Raw genomic sequence first — 23,693 nt, 5'->3', positions numbered from 1 at the left:
TCGGCCGCCTTCAGCATTGTTTTACAACGTAGAAAGAAATAAACATCAGGAAAGACCATGGAATTAGAAGGTGTGTCCAAACTTTTGACTGGTAGTGTATACTAAACTTAAGTTTCTTAACGATGACATGAGCGGGCGTGATCAGATAACGTCAACCAGTTATCCTGAGGAATCTCAGGAGGATGGTGGTGCTGACGGGAATGACACTGTAATTATACTGGTACATTTGCTCAATGAAAACACACGTGATGGAACAGCACAGTGGTAATGTGTCTGCTGTGAAACACTGGGGTTGTGGGTTTGATTCTCAGCTCAGGTGCGAACTCGGGGATTTTCTTCAGGGATTTTTAAAATCCACCTGAATCATGTCGACTGTATGAAAACGATTTGTGTTACTCGATTCAGTCATGTGGAACTGAGGAAAGCATCAGAAGTCATGTGTAATAAACTAGTAATAACATGGTCATACTCTCAGATGAAAATATTCGCATCCTCAAGCAATTATTCAGTTATAAAATAAACAGCTTAGTAACAAAACACCGACGTTTTATAAATCCCTAAAAAGCATCCTGATTAAATCTTAAGTTCATTAATCGCAGTGGGAATTAAAGAGTAATGACAACACGTTGTTGTCTAATAATGAATCATTATTAATTAGATCAGCATTTATTCAGTAATTAAATATTTAAAAAAAAAAAAAAAAAGAAAATAATAAAAATCTCATAACGCTTAAGGTTTCCGGTTGTGTTTTAGTAAATAATTAGTTAGTAAATGCAGCGTTCATGTAGTAATGATGAATGAAATAAATCGAGGAAATGATATCTAAATAAAAGCGCTGTTTATTTTTATTAAAAAAAATATATGAATATTGCTAGTCAGCACCATTTGTAATTTTTTTGTATTCATTATAATAAGAAAAAGAAATTTCTTTGGAATTATAATAAAATGTACTACTAAATAGTAATCCTACACCATTTTTTACTTTTTTTTTTACTTAAAATTTGTCGTTAAAAGGCCACGGTGAATGCAGCGAGTCTCGCACTGTGTAGAAAAACTCAGAAGCATAAGATGCAAGGCGTGAAGCGTTGATGAGCTAAATCAGACAGCTGTACTGTATCTCACTTAAGCATACTTGAAGCCTAGAAAGACCAGCCTTAATGCCTGATAAAATCTCATTCTCGAAAACGTTTTAATGCAACACCAGATCTGTCCAAAAAATAATCATAATATCGGATTAAAAAGCAGGCATATTGCATGGGCATATTCCAACATGAGGGAGGCAAATTTTTTCTTGGCATAACACATTTTGCCCACACAGCAAATATGGCATTTACACATATAAAATAAGAGAGCGAGAGCTAGCAAGATGCTTTTAGAATATCCACTGGCTCTTTATGCTTTCAAAAAAATGGTGGAAAAAAAAATGAAAACTGCGACAATGACTTGAACAAATACATCAATAGCAGGTTTGGACTCTATAATCATGAAGGCAGATGAATGGTGCCTGTGTGAGAAAAAGGGAATTAAAACAGGAAGAGTGAAACAAACAAACAAACAAACAAATAAATAAATAAATACATTTTTAAAAATAAATAAATAATTTTTTAAAAAAATAAATAACAAATTTTTAAAAATAAATAAATAAATATTTTGTAAAAAAAAAATTAATACATTAAAAATTAAATTATAAATAAATAAATAGATAAATAAACAAATAAATAAATACATTTTAATAAATAAATAAATAAATATTTTTTGTAAAACAATTAATTAATTTATAAAATTAATTAAAATATAAATTAATTTATAAATAAATGAATAAAGAAATAAAGAAATACATTTTAAAATAAATAAATAAATATTTTTGTAAAAAGAAATCTATTAAAATTAATTTATAAATAAATAAATAAATATTAAAAATGCACATTGTACTATTAGGATTCCACATTTGCCTTATTTTCCTTTCGAACTAATCAAAAGCCTGCAGATTAAAAACTGACGGATTATAAAATCGCAATTCGACCCCGAAAGTAAAGAAACAACTTTCAAAGTATTCTCCAGCTTCATCAGAACCGTGTGGTGTGTTAGTTCTCCTGATTGACAGTATCATCTCATGAATAGTCCTAGTGCACGCTGTGTGGGTAGATTTTGTCCACATTTCTACGAGAAACCAGCTAAACGTTGTATAATTCCAGTTTGCGCGCACTTTACTTCTACTTCCCTTCCTCCAGCGTGTTTAAAAAGTTGAACTGATCGATAATACACACCACTGCAACATACAGAAGCCACGTCCGGTTTAATCGACTTTACTTTCCCTCTCAGTTAACTACTTGTAATCTACTCCCACTTTTTAACCCATTAGGCTCACGCGTCAGAGGCTCAGAGAGAGATTTATTCAGAGATTTTATCACACACAAGGCAGAAAAGTCAGAAATAAGTGGCTTGGCTTTTCATGTGTATGTAAAGGCTGTTTATAAAATCATATATAATCTAAATACACTAGGATAATGTTGATCAAATGTTTGAAAAAGCATATAAGATATGATGTTTAAAGGTGAAAAGATTCACTTTAGACACTCTGGTTCTTTTGGTGGAAATACTTTTGCTTTAAAAAGCTAATTATTATAAATATATTGAATTTGTGCAAGTCTGAAGTATGAAAATGTGTAGGAGACAAGAACCTTTTTCTTGCTGGACCAGTCTGGACAAATACGACACAATTTTGTCCATTGCTAGATTTTGGGGAAATCTGCTCAACATTTACTACAAGCCAAAAACTTGAACTTAAACTGAAGACATTCATTCTATTTCTAATATAATTCATCAAGCTGAATTGAGAGTCGATTCAAGCTGATCGAGTGATGTTTAGAAAGTCCTAGGGTTTCATTCACAATGCTAAACTAAGACACATTTGTGAGTCAATGTTAAAAAATACTATTATAATGTTGATATTAGAAGACTCAGAACTGTGGGGAGGCATAGCAAGACTTCACAAGCTTTAACCTTTATGTTGAGTTTCTCCGATCTTCCCACATTTTTTTATTTTTTTGTTGGGTCAGTTGGTGCAAACATAAATTCACTACATCATATCTGCTTTTTCGAACAGCTCCAGGATATCGATATTACTCTACAAAAACTGCCCTGACCAGTAAATCTCGGTCTTACAGCGTGAAGTGGCGTACATCTTTATTCTTTTCTTAAACCTAGTCATCTTTTATCTATATTAGAATTTATGTTGACGCCGGCGCCGAGATTAATTTCCTATACATCTGACGCTCTATAAAGCTGCGGCTTTCTCTCTCACCTCGGAATTGCATATTAACTAGGACGTATAATGAATAATAAACTTTAATGATGCAAATTAACTATAATGACTAAAATGTTCTCTACTCCATCACTGTCACACGCCTCCTACAGCGAGGCATAACATCCCTCATATCCTCTAACGACAGAGCGAAGAAAGGCCCGCAGCACGGCGTGTTTTTTTAACTTCCAGCCTGCAAAGTGGATAATGGCCCCTGTGCAGAGCGGCAGTATGTTCACCAAAGAGCCAGAAATCCGCACCAAGAACAGAACACTTGTCAGGACAGATGGCACTTCTGTCATTTTTTTAATTTTTTATTTTTTTGGATCTGATCTCAAGCGCTACGACCCACTTCATAAGGACTCTCGTCCCACTGACGGTGGCATTACACAAGCAGAAAACAAGCAGGGATTTAAAAAGTTTCACTAAAGTTGTACTGAGGAGTTAAAAAGGCAAGCCAAAGATTTCCCAATTCCCAAATCCGGGTACATTAATGCTAGTTACATTTAATCAACATAAATTTTGGAAAATTAGCAAAAATGATATCATGTAAGAGGAAAACTGATTCAAAGACACTCCTCCAAGTTGACTCCAACCCCTTTTAGGGCACAAGCAATGGAAATCATATCATGTAAGAGGAAAGACACTCCTCCAGGGTTGACCTGACCACCTTTTAGGGCACAAGCAATGGAAATCATTGATATCATGTAAGAGGAAAACTGATTCAAAGACACTCCTCCAGGTTGACTCCACCCCCTTTTAGGGCACAAGCAATGGAAATCATTGATATCATGTAAGAGGAAAACTGATTCAAAGACACTCCTCCAGGTTGACTCCACCCCCTTTTAGGGCACAAGCAATGGAAATCATTGATATCAAAGACACTCCTCCAGGTTGACCCCGCCCCTTTTAGGGCACAAGCAATGGAAATCATTGATATCATGTAAGAGGAAAACTGATTCAAAGACACTCCTCCAGGTTGACTCCACCCCCTTTTAGGGCACAAGCAATGGAAATCATTGATATCAAAGACACTCCTCCAGGTTGACCCCGCCCCTTTTAGGGCACAAGCAATGGAAATCATTAATAACATACAAGAGAAAAACTAATCAAAGGCACTCCTCCAGGTTGACCCCACCCCCTTTAGGGCACAAGCAATGTAAATCATTGATATCATGTAAGAGGAAAACTGATTCAAAGACACTCCTCCAGGTTGACTCCGCCCACATTTAGGGCACAAGCAATGGAAATCATATCATGTAAGAGGAAAACTGATTCAAAGACACTCCTCCAGGTTGACTCCGCCCACATTTAGGGCACAAGCAATGGAAATCATTGATATCATGTAAGAGGAAAACTGATTCAAAGACACTCCTCCAGGTTGACTCCGCCCACATTTAGGGCACAAGCAATGGAAATCATTGATATCATGTAAGAGGAAAACTGATTCAAAGACACTCCTCCAGGTTAACTCCGCCCACATTTTGGGCACAAGCAATGTAAATCATATCATGTAAGAGGAAAGATACACCTCCAGGGTTGACCCCACCCCCTTTTAGGGCACAAGCAATGGAAATCATTGATATCAAAAGACACTCCTCCAGGTTGACCCCGCCCACATTTAGGGCACAAGCAATGGAAATCATTGATATCATGTAAGAGGAAAACTGATTCAAAGACACTCCTCCAGGTTGACTCCGCCCACATTTAGGGCACAAGCAATGGAAATCATTGATATCATGTAAGAGGAAAACTGATTCAAAGACACTTCTCCAGGTTGACTCCGCCCCCATTTTAGGCACAAGCAATGGAAATCATTGATATCATGTAAGAGGAAAACTAATCAAAGACACTCCTCTAGGTTAACTCCGCCCACATTTAGGGTACAAGCAATGGAAATCATATCATGTAAGAAGAAAACTGATTCAAGGACACTCCTCCAGGTTGACTCCGCCCACATTTAGGGTACAAGCAATGTAAATCATCGATAGGTAAGAAGAAAACTGATTCAAGGACACTCCTCCAGATTGACTCCACCCCCTTTTAGAGCACAAGCAATGTAAATTATTGATATCAAAGACACTCCTCCAGGTTGACTCCACCCCCTTTAAGGGCATTGAATACTCAGTACAGTGGAATGATTCATGCAACACAGCAACAAATATTCAGTAAGTACTGCACAGTCCAGCAGATTCAATGAGAACTAGGTTTAAATTCTCTAACATTATCATTTGTAACCTTAATGTGTAATCTTTTAACCTTATAAAATGCTAATTATTAAGCTGTACAGACAGAAAAAGGCACTGTGCTGCTGACTCACGGAAGTTACACACGCTGACAGTCAGAGCAGTGGAAAAAAAACCTCAGGAATAGTGATGTGAAGTAATGTTTAGCTGCAAAGCACTAAAAGGCACGGAGGATACATTCTGGTCTCTGAGAAGCGTGCACACACACACACACACACACACACACCTCCGCCCACCTCACACCCCAGCATTAACTGGCTGGACCATTTCCCTCAAACCTGCTTATTTTGTTGTAATGTTCAGCACCGTGTCTGGCTGACACAGGAAAAGGGGGTGAGGGGGTGGTAGGGGTGGTGGTTTTGTCAGGAAGGGGGGTAATTATGAATAATGGCATACTAATGGCAAAGTGAACCAGCAGCTCTGCCTCTACTATCAGCAATCACTCACTGTCAGTGCAGGTCAAATATTTGCTGATAAGCTGCTCAGGAGTACAGGGTTTAGTGCTGCAGATCATCCTCAGCAGCAGCGTGCAATGAAAAAGGATGGAGCTAGAGATTCTCTGGTTATATCAACATATATGTGGTAGAGAAGGTGAAGGAAATAAAGCGGAGTGATGAAAAATGAAGAAAAAGGTTCGCAGATTGACAAAAAATAAAAAGAAAGAAATTTCACAAATATGAAAAAAAGTGATAAATAATTCATGTCATGGCTGCAGACAAACAACAACAAAATCTAGAATTGAATAGAATTAAATATACAGCAATTTAAATTCAAATTTCATTTCTTTAAATTGAGATTTGTATTTTATTTTATTTTATTTTATTTTATTTTACTTTATTTTATTTATTTATTTTTATTTTTTTTCCAGGGCATGCTTTAAATCTGAAACTATGCAGGAAAAGAAAAGTGTGACCTTTTTACATTACATCTAATTACATTTAGCTTTGAAATGTAATTAGACATAAATTATACATACAACCACCAGAAGCCATTAATACTGGTAATGCACAGAAGAATATTTAATCTAATAGAAAATATTAGTAGAACATGACTAATCATGACTAAGACATACGAAAAACGAATATAAAGGAATAATAAGTCCATTATAACTGAATCAAATCCTGTTTCATTTTGTCCAGATATTTTATTAAATAATTCATCAAAAAATTTGGTCAAATTATTAACTCAAAAATGTAGATTTTTTTAAAAAGTTTAATATACATTATATTATTATTATTATTATTATTATTATTATTATTATTATTATTCATTTGATAAATGTTTATAGAAAATATAAGTATATTAAAATCTATTTATCTATATATTAACCTATGAATGTAATGAAAATATATTAATATAAATGAGATTTTTCCCCAATTTTGTTTTATTTATTTTCTTTTAAAAACATAATACTCATGCCCTCAATTTATGTTTTGACCTTTAGACATAAAGAACGAATCCAAACCATTTACTGGACAAAACCTAGAAGCCACCAGTGCCCAAAACATTAACCATGTGACTCTTTTAAAAGACAAATATCTGAATATCTGGAGATATAATGAAAGATAATTTGAGTTGAATGCATGAATAGAACTGCGTTTTTTGCATTCATAACATTATTAAGAAAAAATACCGAACCCACGGAGATGTTTAAGCTCATGAAACGTAAGCGAAAACCTCCGCGTATGACCTGACCTCGAAGGTTGCTCCGCAGTAAAAATCCACACAGACTCCGCTAACGCTGGTAATGTGTTTGCTTCATTTCCTTCTTTCGCTCATCATCTGGCGTCAGAGCGACTTTATGGAAAGTCGATGGCTTTGCGGGTGAGCCATATGCTGTATGCGAAGTCACAGATCATTAACGATGATAGAGTGTTGATCCTTCTCACAGAGCTGGAGTATGAGGTTGAGCAACAAAAGAAAAGAAAGTTTGTTAAAGTTGGTGAGGCACTTTAAATGAGTGTGAAAGTGCAACTCGGGTGAGCTGAGGGAGCTTGGTGTGGTCAGATGAGGGTCAGAATGCACTCGATTCAGGAAAACCACTTCTCGGCTCTCTCGTGCCACTGAGAAGTGAATACAGTTGCAGGCGTATTGGGGTGAGAGGGAGAGAGCGGACATTTTTATATTTTAAAAAGGCATTCCTGAACAACCGCATTGTTTAGCAGGGGCAGAAACGGATTACTGATGATTATGATTATGTTATGTCTCTTGCATTTCGCACTATTAGTAATTCAGTAATTGTAAATTTTACAGTATTACACACCTTGTGTTTATTCTCTTCTTTCTTTCCTATATTCTTAAGAATTTCCCTGCATGATGTAACACACAGTTTCCTGTACATATGACAACAAACTCTTGAATCATGAATCTTATCTTCATGAAGCTTCTTCTGAAGTAGACGTCCTTTTTTAAAGGTATTTGGTTTGTAGAGACAAAAACAGGTCACGGGTGGAAATATCACGATGCCAGGTTGGTAAAAGATCACCCTCCCTCAAAAAAAAAAAAAAAAAGATAATATTTATATATTTATAAATGTGATAAATGTGAAATAATATATAATATTTATATATTTGTAAATGTGATAAATGTGATTTATTTATTTATTTATTTATTTGTTTATCTATAAAATATTTATACATCCAGATCTTTAAAAATAACCTGTTCTGATTTTTTCATAAATTCAAATGACACACAGGAACCAGGTTGAAACAGCTTCAGAAACTAAAATATAAGGCATAATAATTAGCTAGAATTATTTCTATCTATCTATTGTCGATCATTTTTTTTTTTTTTGCTTTGTTTTAAGGAATATGAAGAGCAAGAGCGATTGCACAAAACAAAAATATTAAATTTCTAACGGGTTACCTCACACTAGCATGGCTCAGGACGGCTCCAAAACGTCATCATCGAGGACGTCTCACAAAAGACAAGACCGGATAAAGACTCTCAGGGACGCTTTATTTTCTATACTTTATGTATTAATACACATGATTAATCTTGTCATACATTTGAGATAACTGGGCAAGAACGTTTACATCTTTGTTGGCCTAGTTTATGAATTTATGAATCGTCCAGCAAGCTGGTGTTAAAAATACTGAATCCTGATGTATTATAATACATATACATATAATATCCAAATCATCAGGATGTCATTGGGAAGGTTTTTCTTCTCAAGCGAGGTCTACTAAAGAGAAAAGACAGATGAAATGATTCAAAAATAGATATCCCTGTAGACGTCAAAGCGACAACGAAACACAAATTCAATAAAGAAGCGTAACGTGTGCTATCACGTGTGGTGAAGCCATAAAGTGGGCTTTTTGTGCACGTTTTTGTTTCCCCACGACTTCTCCAAACTTCCAAGTTTTTTGAGAAAACCTCTCCTCTAGGGTTTTGAGGTGGATTAAATTCAACGTAGTAGGAGTGAAGTGGGAGTTACTGGAAACGTTAACTTGCATTTAAGCCTCCTGCAGTGAATCACTGTCCCAGTCACTTATACCATGGAGCAGGAATAAGCACCAGTCTGCTGTTACTGTGTGGGAAAGTGAAGAGGATTTAATGAAAATGTTTATTTGACAATCAGAGTCCAGTCTCAGTCTGGCCATGAAAACAAAGTCTGGAAAGTCTGCGAATATGAGCCGGCTGAAAAGACCTCAGGATCATATTCAAACAAAATGCAAAGGAGAAGAAAAATCCTTCACGATATGCCGTCTGGTCTGATTCTCTGTCAAACACTTGGGGAGGGTCATGATGAGATTTTAGCTTTTGGGAAAAAAATGAATAAATAAAACCATGAGCGAGTGACAATATACATAAACAATGGAGTACAAAAGCGAAACCTTGCAAGACTCAGCATAATACAGAGATACAAAACAAATGTAGACAAAAACCTCCAAACAAAAATGGAAAGATGGTTCAGTGTTAGTGCTCATAAAATGTTTTGTAGCAGAAAAATACCAATGTCTAAACTCTCAGAGCAACTTGGTCGCTGGGTTTATTAGGACTTTCAGACAGAAAGGAAGTTTAATACTCTGTCTGTTCAGAGAGAACCAGAGCGATGTTTAAACCCTGAATGAATTGTGTGGGTTTGGAGATTTTTTTCTAAAGCAGGAAACAAAGGAAAGTGCTGAAAGAAGCGCAGCAAACTATACACTCATGTGGCCGCTGGCTACATGTTGGATTTTAGTCAGAAAAATGCAGTAATGGTAAGAAAGATGTCCTTTAAACTGGGTTAAGGAGAGCTGATGCACAGCCCTAAGAGTTATTTATTTATTTATTTTCAATTATTTATTTATTTATTTATTTATTTATTTGTCTGTTTGTTTTATTTTTATTTATTTTTTTAACAGTAGTTCAAATGTTTTATATTTTTTATTCATATCTTTATATATATATATATATATATATATATATATATATATATATATATATTTATTATTAGCTGATGCACATACCTAACAGTATTTATTTATTTATTTGTTTGTTTGTTTGTTTGTTGGTTTGTTTGATGGTTTTATTTGTATTTTTTTAACAGTAGATCTAATATGTTTTATATTTTTTATATATATTTTTTAAATATATTTTTTATTATTAGCTGATGCACATACATAACAGAAATTTATTTATTTATTTATTTGTTTTTGTTTATGTTAATTTATTTTTAACAGTAGTTCTAATACAGTTTATATTTTGTATTTATTTATTTATTTATTTATTTATTTATTTATTATTTTTTAATAAATTATTATTGTTGTTTAATAAATAAATATTATTACATATTATTGTATGTTTTTTATATATATATATATATATATATATATATATATATATATATATATATAAAACATACAATCTCTACGTATAAGACGTAATACGTATAAGATACGTATCTTATAATAACATTTTTCATTATGACATTCATATGTTCATATGACATTTAAACACATTAATTTTTTCATATCATAGAAATGAATATATATATTTTTTTTGTAAGGAGACATTTATGGAAGGAGCCTCCATTATCAATATTTTTTTTTTGATAATAACGTGACATTTTTATTTTGGATTTTTTTTTTAAGGCAAAAAAAGAAAGATCCAGGTGAGGACACAGCAGTTTTTAGTTGTTGAAGTATTCCACACCATTACATGTAATTATAAATGGATAATAAAGTATGATGAGGAGTTTCCAGATTGCTGTAGAATAAAATAATAAAGAACTCTGGCGTTGTGGGAAAAACGTCAGGGTGGTAACAGTTACTCAGCTTCACTGCGGGTCGCATGACAATTCTAGAATATTCCTACAGTTAGAAAGCTCCTAATGAATTCTTTTGTTCTCCTGAGATCCAAGAAGAGAAAATTAACAATAAACATCTCGACTTTTGTCTTTGGAGTCAGTCTTTTAGGTCTGATTGTGTTCAAAGTCTCTTTGAAATTGTGTGGAAAAAGTGAACAAAATAGGAATGACAATAAATGCTGTCTGTAGTGTGTGTGTGTGTGTGTGTGTGTGTGAGAGAGAGAGAGAGAGAGAGAGAGAGAGAGAGAGAGGAAAAACAAATGACAGACAGGAGGGTGAAAGGCAGGGAGGGTGATAAATTAGCTTTTTTTGTTTGTTTGTTTAATTTATTAGGGAAATTATTTTATTATTTATAAAAAAATATATTAAAAAAATATTTTTTTCCCACTATATAAGCATAAAATACTGTGGTACAAAATTATAATGTGAAACTTTATTATAATAATAATAATAATAATAATAATAATAATAATAATAATTATTATTATTATTATTATTATTATTATTATTATTAATAATAATAATAATAAAATTATTATTATTATTATTATTGTTGTTGTTGTTGAAGAAGAAGTATCATCACCATTTTTTAATATCTTTTTTCTGCAATTATATGAAAAATATGAGTTTTTGTTGACTATAATAATCCTGACAGTTTGCTTCATTTCTCTCGTCATTATTCTCACACCTGCACTACCACTGATAGGAAATGTCTGCGTAAAGATTCACACTTAATCACAGGTGAGATAATTAGCGTAGTAGACGAGGTCACTGTGCTTGAAGCTCAGCTGGCTTTCAGCGTATGGTTGCCGGGAACAGTGAGAAAATTCTCAACCATCAAGAAACTTTTAGGCAGAAAAAAAAAATAAAAAATCCTGGGAAATCTGCATGCTGAGTTGTTATAACGGGGTCAAACGCAGGCAGTGTGGGTGGCCATGCGGCGAGAGCGAGCTCGAGATGCTCGGTGAGTTAGTCACAATTTGTTCCTTTCTCTAGTGTCTAATCAATTCCGTGTGTACACAGTCGATACGTGTGCCAGGAGGAGGAAAAATGACCGTCCCTTCGGAGACACGCTTTTTCTCAAGGTCTCATCTTTATTATATCACGGCCAGTTTTCTCTTTCGGCACTGTCGTTGGATTGTTTAATAGTTCTGCGACGAAGTCTGCTATGAAAAGTGTTACACAGATAATATTGTTGAACTAGAATGATAGATAGACGAACTCGTCCTCTCTGTCGGTCCATCAAGTCTGCCCTAACCCTGTGAGTGGGCATGATAATGCCTAGCAGTGCCCACTGCTGGAGCTCCACTCTACTCCACTCCACTCTACTCCACTCCCACACAGCAACCCAAAAAAATAATCGATTCCTACAGCTTCATATATCCAATGACCTGATTTCTTCCCCCATCTGGTTCCAGGCACAAAAGCACAGTGATCCATGGAGCAGAGGGACGTCTGGGGTGAAAGAATGCCGCTGGAGAGGAAAAAAGCGAGGGGAAGTCTGGCACATCCGGCTACACACATGTACGCTCATGAAATACGCTTTAGGGGAATTTCGGGAGAATGCGGGGGGGTGTATCGGGAGGGGGCGCTACACATCGGCACGGCAGGATCCGACGCACACCCAAACACAAACATTATCGAAGATACAAAACCGCAACAAACGCACCCAAAGCATCAAACCTGACCCCACAAACAAATAAATGTCGACGCGTAAATTGTTTAATCGCACCTGTTTGCTGGAACCAAGAGCCAAAGCGGTAAACAATGTGAGCAACGGGACGCTACGGCGAATATCTTTAAATCACACAACATAGCTGCTCATTTGCACAACATAAAAAAAGCCAGAGTAAACAGGAGCTGGAACGGGCTTTGGTTCTGCAAACAAGCTCCAACGCAAACAAGGAGATAAACATCTCTCTCACACACACACACACACCACGCAAATGTCCATCTTGTCCCAAAACACTGCACGAGCCAAGAAAGTTCAACCAGGAAAAATAATGTCGTTTGGATAACTCAGACTCCACTCGACAAATTTGTGAAAGGATATGAAGGTTAATACTCAAGGCCGGGGGTTAAGATTAGGGGCGCGAGATGGAATTAGATGGAAGGGGATGGAATTAAAGGGGTTCTAATTAGGGGCTGGGATTTGAGCTGGAATGAGAGACTGGGATTAGGCAGATTAGGACTGGGATTACTGGTTATTTAGCGTTCCTTTTCTTATAAACTGAAATTCCTTATCAGATCCAGGTGGAGAGCTGCACCTATCAAGTGTCTACGGTTCATAACCATGGACATGGAGAGACAGATAAAAAGGCAAGCCTCGGTTATTGACCTCTCTTCATCCTCCATGTCGTCCATGATTTCAGCCTCCTCCTGCGGAAGGGATGGGTGGTGAAAAAGCCTCGTCTGCTGCCGAGACGCCACAAACGCTAAACACGCTACCCTGGCACCCTAACCCCATGTCGCACCCCTGCCGGCTTCTGCGGCGTGAAGATGGAGTGATAATGAGAAGAATTGTTTTGGAATTAATTGTGAATGTTCCCTCCTTCCACTTTGTACCACAGGAAGAACAGAGCACATTGCTAATTATGAATTTTAATAGGATTACTACATCTCTAGCAATCTGCTATTTGGAGTATTGGAGAGATTAATGCATTCAGTGGGGAGATGATTAATCAAACGCGCAAGACTTTTGGAGTTTTATTCTTTCTCTTATTTATTTATTTAGCCCGTTTTTTTAACGATTGCTATAGTTTCTCCTTTCAGATATATTCTCGCTTTCTTGGAGACGGAGTCCCGCCATTCGAGCGCTGAAAGTCAGCTCAAGTTATTAATGAAATGATTTCAGTACGTCGTCGTTCAAAGCCTCATCTCAGAGAAAAAATATTTTAGAATATTTCTAAAAACGTATTCGCTCATCGGATATGGCCGGCAGGCTCGGCTCCTACGCCTGGGTCTGATCAGGAATGAATATTAATACACATAAAGGATTCTGAAGGTCACATATGTACTGAGGAAGAGAAAAAATTCACATTTGGCATTCACATTAAATCACATGTCCATCTTTACAGACGCATTAGCTACTGGTGTATAAATATTAATATTAAAATGCAGTTGAAAAAAAAAAAAAAAAATATATATATATATATATATATATATATATATATATATATATATATATATAAATATTAATAGTTTATTTGAAGTAGCCGACCTGTCCGTAACATCCTCGGTTACAAATAGTTCTGAAAGTAATAATGCTCCAATGGACGATTTTAGCCGGTGTGGCTAATGCATTCGTTTTTATGCTAATCAATGTTGCTTTGATGTGTGGCTAACTAAAAATATTCTCGGTGAGAGATGAGTCAGGTAAGCAAACGAGAAAAAAGAGACAGAGACAGAGAGAGATCTTCGTTGTACCTTTGACCAAATTAGCATAAAATAAACTAGACTGTGACAGCCACCGAGATTGAAACGTATTGTTAAATAAATTAATTCCTGAACACTTTCCATAAAGAAATTGAAAAAAAAAATAAAAATAAGCCACAAGCTATTATTCATCACAGTTAGCCGGAGGGTTATAAAATTACAAATCTGCTCTCGAACGAACATTAAATTGGGATTGATTGATTTATTTATTTATTTATTTATTTGGACAAGGTTACAGGTAGAAAAAGCAATTTCTTTTTTTTTTCTTTTTTTTTTTGCAGCCACCAAGATGTTGTTCTAAAGCAAATAATCAGAATTAAATATAATCAAACGCTAGCTACGGAAAACAAAGGGGAAAATGAAGTACAGACAGCACCAATGAAGGATTTCTGATGGAAGACAGATCGCAAAGATTAAGCAAGGAAAAGGGGAATTTTACATTTAAAAAAAAAGCGAAATGCAAATACGAAAAAGAAATGCGTGCGCACTACGGTGACCTCAATTCCTTTCACAAAATGTCAAAAAATATATTTTCTTTCCTTTTTTTTAAACACCTGGCTGGTTTCAGGACATTTTGTATTTTTGTTTTTGTTTTTTTTAAATATTATTATTATTAATTTTATTTTTATTTACTTTTTTTATTTTATTACATTTTTTGTGAGAAAAAAATGTAATAAAAAATGTAATCCGTCCTTAGAAGACCTTCGAGTTTAGGAGATGATTTCTGCATCAATTGCTTTGATTATGTCTTTGCTTTAGAGCAAAACATGACGTTCATACAGTCATGCAGTTTTTTATGTAAAAAAATTCAAAAATTGGGGAAAATGTTTTTTAAAAAAAACAAGCAAACAAAAAAAGCTTTAAAAAAACTTTAAAAATGATGCTTCAACCTATATAGTTAAAAAATATATTAATAATAATAATAATAATAATAATAATAATAATAATAATAATAACATTTTATTTCCTTTTTTGAACACCTGGCTGGTTTCTGGACATTTTGTGCTTTAAAAAAATATATTAATATTATTATTATTTATTTTATTTTATTATTTTTTAAATTATTTTATTACATTTTTTTTGTGAGAAACAGAAATCAGTCCTCAGAAGTCCTTCAAGATTAATGGATTATTTCTGCATCACTTGCTTTGATTATGTCTTTGCTTTAGAGCAAAATATGATGTTTGTACAGTCATGTAGATTTTTCCGTACAAAAATTAAAAAATTGGGGGAAAAAAAAAGCTAAAACAAAAGAAGATTTCTGCTCACATGGGTGTAAAGTGATCTCTAAAAATGGATCCTTCAGCCTGTTGAAACTACAAGCAGTAACACAACCTACACCTGGCCCCCTGCAGCTGTTCTCCTCTGCACTCACCCTTCTGTCTCTAGATGACTTCACTAAACATATTCTGATGACTATTACACTAATTCTGGCACTGAGCTACTCCGAGGCGTCTGAACTACTGAATCTACCTGGATGGCGGTTGCTGAACCCGAGCGTAAGTGCCTGTCGTGAACGTCTCGTATATTTCCAAAACAGGGCCATTTGAGCGGCATCCGTATTGAGCAAAACATCTTGACTGGGCTATTGCCTCTACTGATACGAGAGCACGCTTGTCCCATATAGGTGATACATAGGCTGCTAAAATGTTCCGACGAGGATTTTATAGTGTTTACTTTAGCGCTCTCTAGCTGCACAGATCCCATAATGGATTTGTGGCTAAATTAACAAGATGAATAGACACTTATTGTCAAATGAATCTGACTGTTGATTACTGCTGCCTAGAAGCTAGTATATGAATTTTATGTTCAAATAGCACTGAGGGATTGTGTCGAGAGGCTACTCGTAGTGTTTGCTGATCGCTGGAATATTTTTTTAATATCTCTTTATTGGAGAAAAACTAAATAACCCTTTACAAATGCCATATCGTGACACCATCGACTGGACTTTCCTATTCAGCTACGTTTGAAAGACCCCAGAAGGAGAAAACAAGCTCATTCTCAAACCGGCGCTGAGATGCATACCGATTCGAACCGAATACCGCAAAGAAAATCAGCTTCTTTTACCGATAAAGATCCTGATCATTCCATTGCAGTGTGTTTATGTAATCAGAAGGGCATTCAAAGCAGCTTCAGGAGTCAGACAGCATGCGAAGCCAGATATCTGAGCACAGGAGCGTAACACATACTGTACAATCTACACACACACACACACACACACTGTAGCTCCTGCACTATAAAAACATGGAGAATCAATAATGCGCCGAAAAAATAACAATAATAATAATATTCTTTGAGAAGATGCTGGACCTCTGGCTAAACACACTGCTTTATTCAAACAAACAAAAAATGTATTAGTTTAATATTAAATTTGTTTAAAGTTTTGAATTGTCTTCTTGTTTGAGTCGCAGACATTTGTTTGTTTGTTTGTTCGTTTATTCATCTTTCATTTATTTATTTATTCATTCATTCATTCATTCATTTATTTATTATTTATTTATTTGCATTTTTAGTTTTTTTGCACAATAAAAAACAGCCATTTATATAGCTGGATATTTTCCAGGCAGGAACCCCTGGGTAGGGGGCACAAAGTTTTGCACTCAGCCGTTTAGATTTCTATGTCGCTTCTCTCCAAAATCTGAAATCACTTCACAATCAATTTCCTGTTGTTCCTATTCTTACTACAGGTTCTAGTTTAATCCCATGAGGGATGATGATATTGAGTATCTGTTTGATCCGGTGATCTTTCACACCTTACTGTAAATATTTTCGTCTGGCAACCTGGATTAGTATGTGATGTAATCCTAGCACATGTTCATGCACTAATAAATACAATAACATGAAAAATCCAGCTGTTTTTGTTAAAGTAAACAGAAGTAACCTGACAGAGCGTTCTGGTTTAAACAGACAGCGTGGTCATTAACCAGGAGACGAAGATGCTGCACACAAACGCAAGGTATTAGCGAGAATGAAGCAGTGAAGCATGGTTTCTTTCTAACGGCACATGTGAGCTGCTAGGAAGCAAAGCAAATAAAATGTTGATGATCATGAGGCTCCTGATTGCTTAATAGTAAGTGGGTTCAACATTTCAGTATCGGTTTGGGTATCAACAAGTACCCACCAAAAAAGAAAAAAAAAACACTAGCTCAGGAAAAAAAAGTTAAAAATGAAATAACAAAACAAAATAAAAAAAAACATTTGGCTCAGGAAAAAAAATAATAAAAAACATTTGCCTCAATTAAAAAAAAATTGAACAAACCGAAACATTTGGCTCAAGAAAAAAAATTGAAATAAAAAAAAACAAATATTTGGCTCAGGAAAAAATATAAAAAATAAAATAATAAAAAAAAAACATTTAGCTCAGGAAAACAAAATGTTAAAAATGAAAAAAAAAAAAAACATTTGCCTCAAGAAAAAAAATAATAAACAAAATTGAACAAATCAACATTTGGCTCAAGAAAAAAAAATTTATAAAAAAAAAAAAACATTTAGCTGAGGAAAAAAATGTAAAAAAAATAAATAAATAAATAAATAAATAAATAAATAAAAATAAAAAACAAATTGGCTCAGGGAAAAAAAAGAAAAATTTAAAAAAGAAAAACATTTAGCTTAGGAAAAAAATGTAAAAAAAAAAATAAATAAATAAATAAATAAATAAATAAATAAATAAATAAAAATAAAAAACAAATTGGCTCAGGGAAAAAAAAGAAAAATTTAAAAAAGAAAAACATTTAGCTTGGGAAAATAAATAAATAAATAAAAACATTTTGTTTGAATTAATAGATTTTCTTCTTCAAACTGATCTGAAGATATCTGCTCATCAATGCTAGCGTTTTCCTTTGAATACTAATATACTTCTCTCTGAAGCAACACCACAGCCACCACTTGATTCTTGAGGTGAAGAAGTTTAAGCTCTCAGTTTACATAAACTCCTTCTCTCTGACTTACATCTGAACACCCAAGCCTTGCCCTTTAGCATCTCAATAATCATTAAGTTTAGCAGAAAGAAGCAGTTCTCAGGCTTGGATTTGTCTAAAGGATGCTAATGTATTCCTCGTGGCTCTAGAACGCTGCACCCCTCAAGCATTTCAGAGTGTATAGCAATGCCCTTACCATACAGAACTCTATTTCCATACGCACCTAATCTAAATGAGGAGGGCTTACATAAGCTAGAACAGCACTTCAACGTCTCTCAGACAAAAGCCGAAGACTGATTATCATTCCAGCAGAAAAGAAAAAAGAAAAAAAAAAAAGCACAAACAAATCAGTACTGGAAATCATGCTAATATATGCAAGGTTTACATTAGCACCTTGAGCAATAAGATTAATAGACCAAAAAAAAAAAATGTAGGATTTTGTTTCAGGCAGGAAAACAAGTTCAGGTAGAAATGATGATTCGAGGCACTTTGTATTCCTTATACGTTTCTCTTAGGGCTTTTGTGAAAACCCTGAGCACATAGAAATAAAGGATGTGTTTATAAATAATCTTAAGCTTTTATCTGTCTGATTTAGGGGAAAAAATGGACGTTTATCCTAAAAACTTTTTTTTAATGTCCTAATCTTACACAAAACCAAAGATAGCTCACGAAGGCTTAATCATGAACAATCCGAAATGGCTGCTACAGGTGTTTAGTGGCACACAGGAGCTCATCTGTTTGAAATATTTAATGACAACAAGCTTTATTAATGTTTCATCCTGACTGTGTGGGTATCGCAGCTGTCGCTATACCGCCGAGAAGAATTAATCAGGGTTTTGATATCTCCGCTACTCTGCCATATGAGCAAAGCGTATACGGAACACATTCTGCTATTCCTGTCACATATCAAAGTACATTTGCTAAACCACATGCTGTCTGCAGGTATTCAGAAGTTCATGCTTATGCTCCAGACTATAGAAAAGCACTGGTTAAATCCATACGCTAATTAATTAAAACTTACCAAATTTTAGAGTCACTTCTGTGAAAGTTAGCACTTCTTGAGATAGATTTCACAGATAGCTAGCTAACGTAGCTTTGAGGAAGCTTGACAGTGAGGATCTGCTACACGTCTGCTCTGTAATATAATAATGTCCTGAATATATTCGGCTGTGTTAGGACAGTTAACTATCGGTATGAAACAAAACGAATCAGAACCAGACTAAATGGCAGCGATTATACATTGGGAATAAAAATGGAAGGTGTGGATCACAAAATGGCAGCAATTAAACAGTGGATCTCAAAGTGGCAGGGGTTATCGTCAAAATGGCAGCGGTTATATACAGTGGAGCTAATAATGGCAGCAGGTATATACAGTGGAGCTAATAATGGCAGCAGGTATATACAGTGGAGTTAGTAATGGCAGCAGGTATATACAGTGGAGCTAATAATGGCAGCAGGTATATTAAGTGTATCTCAAAATGGTAGCAGTTTTATATAGTGGTGTGGATCACAAAATGGCAGCAATTAAATAGTGGATCTCGAAGTGGCAGCGGTTATCGTCAAAATGGCAGCATTTATATACAGTGGATCTGAGAATGGTAGAAATGATATATAGTGGTATTCAAAATGGAATTAGTTATATATAGGGGTTCTCAAAATGGCAGCGGTTATATACAGTGGTCTTCAAAGTGGCAAAAGTTCTACAATGGTGTGGATCTCAAAATGGCAGCAGTTATATAAAGTGGATCTCAAAATGGCAGAGGCTATATACAGTGGATCTAAAAATGGCAACAGTCAAATACATTGGATCTGTAAATGGCAGCAGTTATATACAGTGGTTCTCAAATTGGAAGCAATTATGCAGTGGTCTTTAAAATGCCAGTGATTATGCAGTGAGCCTCAAAATGGCAGCAAACGTGCCATAAATAGTGGTTCTAAAATGGCAGAGGTTATATACAGTGGATCTCAGAATGGCAGCAGTTATATAAAGTGGATCGCAAAATGGCAGCAGTTATATAAAGTGGATCGCAAAATGGCAGCGATTATATACAGTGTATCTCAAAATGGCAGCAGTTATATAAAGTGGATCGCAAAATGGCTGCAGTTATGTAAAGTGGATCTCAAAATGGCTGCAGCTATATAAAGTGGATCTCAAAATGGCAGCAGTTATATAAAGTGGATCTCAAAATGGCTGCAGCTATATAAAGTGGATCTCAAATGGCAGCAGTTATATACAGTTGATCTCAAAATGGCTGCAGTTATATAAAGTGGATCGCAAAATGGCTGCAGTTATGTAAAGTGGATCTCAAAATGGCAGCAGTTATATAAAGTGGATCTCAAAACTGCAGCAATTATATGCAGTAGAACTCAAAATGGCAGCGGTTATTTACAGTGGATCTCAAAATGGCAGCGGTTATTTACAGTGGATCTCAAAATGGCAGCGGTTATTTACAGTGGATCTCAAAACGACAGCAGTTATATAAAGTGGATCTCAAAATGGCAGTGGTTATACAGTTGTGTGGATCTCAGAATGGCAGTGGTTATACAGTTGTGTTGTATAAACAGTGGACCTAAAAATGGCTGCAGTTATATGCAGTGGATCTAAAAATGGCAGCGTTTATATACAGTGGATCATAAAATGGCAGCGGTAATGCGGTGGATCTCAAAATGGCTGCAGTTATATATAGTGGATCTCAAAATGGTGATCATATGAAACAGAAGCACAGTAACTGAACATGACAAAGCGAGTTAGAATTTTGTTGATGCTCCACTCCCACATGAACCAATCACGGCACTGATAAATATTCATGCGACGGATCGTCTTCCCTATCAACTAGTTCATTTTAGTAAAAGTTTAGTGAGTAGATTTTACGAGCAAAACTCATTCAGTGGCACAGAGAATAGGATTCTTTGTAAATCCAGCTCTTGGTTTGTTTTTCTCTATTTCAGCAGCTCTTCTTGATCCCCAGAGAACTTCTCTCCTGCAGGGCCTCTCTGTAAACATCTGTATATGCACCACCCAATCTGAAGGTCAAACTGGACTCAGACCTGTTGCTGAGCAACAGTATCACCGCTGTATAGAGTACACAGTGTTCTCATGTGTGTGTGTGTGTGTGTGTGTGTGTGTAAGAAAGACAAGTTTCTTACCTGCTCTGTGAGGTGAAGAACACTGTACCGGAGATCGTCACTAATACTGCGGGCAACAAAAGGTCATAAAAAGGATACGGCCCGGCACCACAGGCTTCCGATTAACCAGAGCGAAGGACAGGTCTGTTTGCAGAAACACAGCCGATGCCTTTATAATATGCTGCCCGAAGCGCAATGTAGCCATCTCTGTGAAGAGTAAACAGAGAGAGAGAGAGAGAGAGAGAGAGAGAGAAACAAAGATGACATAAGTGGCAACAGATTTACTCTCTGATTCTTTTGCAGTTATTAGTTATAACTCTGAGAAAGTGAAAATCATTAGTAAACAGGGGAGGGAGAGATGGAGTACAAAGAGGCAGACAGAAAGAGACTAGAGCAGAGAGAGAGAGAGAATAACTGAGAGAGAGGTTAAGATAAGTAAAACAGAAGAAAGGCAACGTGTAAAGAGCGGAAGGGAAGAGAAAGAGAGAGAGAGAGACTGGATAACAGAGAGAGAAGGTTAAGATAAGTGAAACAGAAGGGGGGCAATGTATAAAGAATGGAAGGGATGAGAGATAAAAAACAAAAGAGAGAGAGAGAGAGTGAGTGAGAGAGAGAGAGAGCAAGGTATATTTAATCAACGTTGAAGTACAAAGAGGCAGTCAGAAAGAGAATAGAGCACAGAGAGAGAGAGAGAGAGAGAGAGAGAGAGAGAGAGAGAGAGAGAGAGAGACTGGATAACTGAGAGAGAAGGTTAAGATAAGTGAAACAGAAGGGGGACAATGTAAAAAGAAGGGAAGGGGGAGAGAGAGAGAGAGAGAGAGAGAGAGAGAGGTATATTTAAGCAACATTGGGGTACAAAGAGGCAGACATAAAAAGACTAGAGCAAAAAAAAGGTAGTGAGAGAGAGAGAGAGAGAGAGAGACTGAATAACTGAGAGAGAAGGTTAAGATAAGTGAAACAGAAGGGGGACAGTGTAGAGTGGAAGGGAAGAGAGGTGAAAAGAGAGAGAGAGAGAGAGAGAGAGAGAGAGAGAGAGAGAGAGAGAGAGAGAAATAGACTTAAAAACTAAAAAGAGATAAAGGAGAGAGGGGAAGACATTGAAACTGAAGTGAGAGTCATACCTATTCAAGCTGGAGTTACAAAATAAATAAATAAATAAATAAATAAAAATAAATAATAATAATAATAATAATAATAATAATAATAATAATAATAATAATAATAATGTCAGATTGACTGTTCCAGCATTCAGCTCATTAAGTTTTTATTGAGGAAATCTCATTATCTCCTGACATCACATGTTGATCAGCCCTGAAGCACAAAGCACTGAGAGAGCAGAGTTGACTCGTTCAGTCGGCTCACTGAGAGACTCGTTGCTTACCAGAGACGCACAGAGACAAACAAACAGAAGCTGGGCTATTTTTAAAGCATCTTGCCAAGTCCCATCAATGGGGAAAAAAAAAAGACAGGATGGCAGACAAAGAAAGATCCATAAAGTGTCAAAGGGATTCGCAGTCACCGGGAGGCCTATTCTGCTCCTCGCTCTAACAAACATATCGACGGTCTCTTTTTACGGCATGCGGGAAGCTCGCGGATCGGATCAATAGGCTAAAAATGTACCGCCGCTGTCGCATCTGGATCTGGTGGCCCGAGGCTGATCTGTGGAGATAAAGCACCTGGTTCAATTTGGCATGAATAACCAAATGATTAAAAAAACACGAGACTAGAAGATAAGAAGAAATTGTGATTTTTTCCGTGGGAGAGAGAGAATAACAAAACAGTAATCAGGGCAGTGCCGGATTCTGCCGCGACAAAAAAAAAAACACCAGAGTGAAATAATTTGGCATGTGACCATGACTGTTTCCTCTCCATTTAATTATATGTAATGAGTGACAGAGGTTGGTCTCGTTTTTTTTAATTTTTTTTCTCTCTCCTACATGTGCATGAATTATTGTAATGGGGTTAAATTAGGCCTGTGTGATTATGCGTACCCACTGCCTGGTCTTGGGGGAGCAGGGGAAGAGCAAGGCTGCGGCCTGGAGATAATGAGAGAGTGTTTTATTCTCTACGCTCTCGCTCGTTCTCTCACAGAAAGCACGCACACGAGCCCACCCAAAAAGCCCGACACGAAAAAAATACCAGCAAGCAAACACACATTTTTCGGGCACGAGCACCAACCCTGACTGTGTGTTGGACGGCATCCTGGAAGATGATCCAAATAAGCAAAGGATGATGGGGAAATGGAAAAAAAAAAAGAAAGAACAGAAAGCGTCTGTGCACCAGCTGTCTCGGCCATTAGCATTCTAAACGGAATCCAGCCATTCGGCAATTAAGAGTCAGAATGCTGCAATTAGTTTAGCGCTCGCATCGCAATG

The 23,693-nt window shown here is 35.9% G+C and overlaps 1 protein-coding gene across 2 annotated transcripts in view; it reads right to left on the bottom strand.

The window, feature by feature from the left end:
• The window catches only part of fhit (fragile histidine triad diadenosine triphosphatase), a 270,717-nt gene that overhangs the window by 163,553 nt on the left and 83,471 nt on the right, over positions 1-23,693 (bottom strand). For both annotated transcript variants that reach the window (XM_058373930.1, XM_058373931.1), the window contains exon 3: positions 21,418-21,525. In XM_058373930.1, coding sequence (XP_058229913.1) covers positions 21,418-21,523 — 106 coding nt within the window. In that variant the 5' untranslated portion in view covers positions 21,524-21,525. The remainder of the gene's footprint in view (positions 1-21,417; positions 21,526-23,693) is intronic.

The sequence above is a fragment of the Hemibagrus wyckioides genome, linkage group LG21 (genome assembly GCF_019097595.1).
Source record: "Hemibagrus wyckioides isolate EC202008001 linkage group LG21, SWU_Hwy_1.0, whole genome shotgun sequence".
In the NCBI taxonomy this organism is placed as follows: Eukaryota; Metazoa; Chordata; class Actinopteri; order Siluriformes; family Bagridae; genus Hemibagrus; species Hemibagrus wyckioides.
Note: the sequence above shows the minus strand (reverse complement) of the source record. Positions and strands in the feature narration are given on the sequence as shown.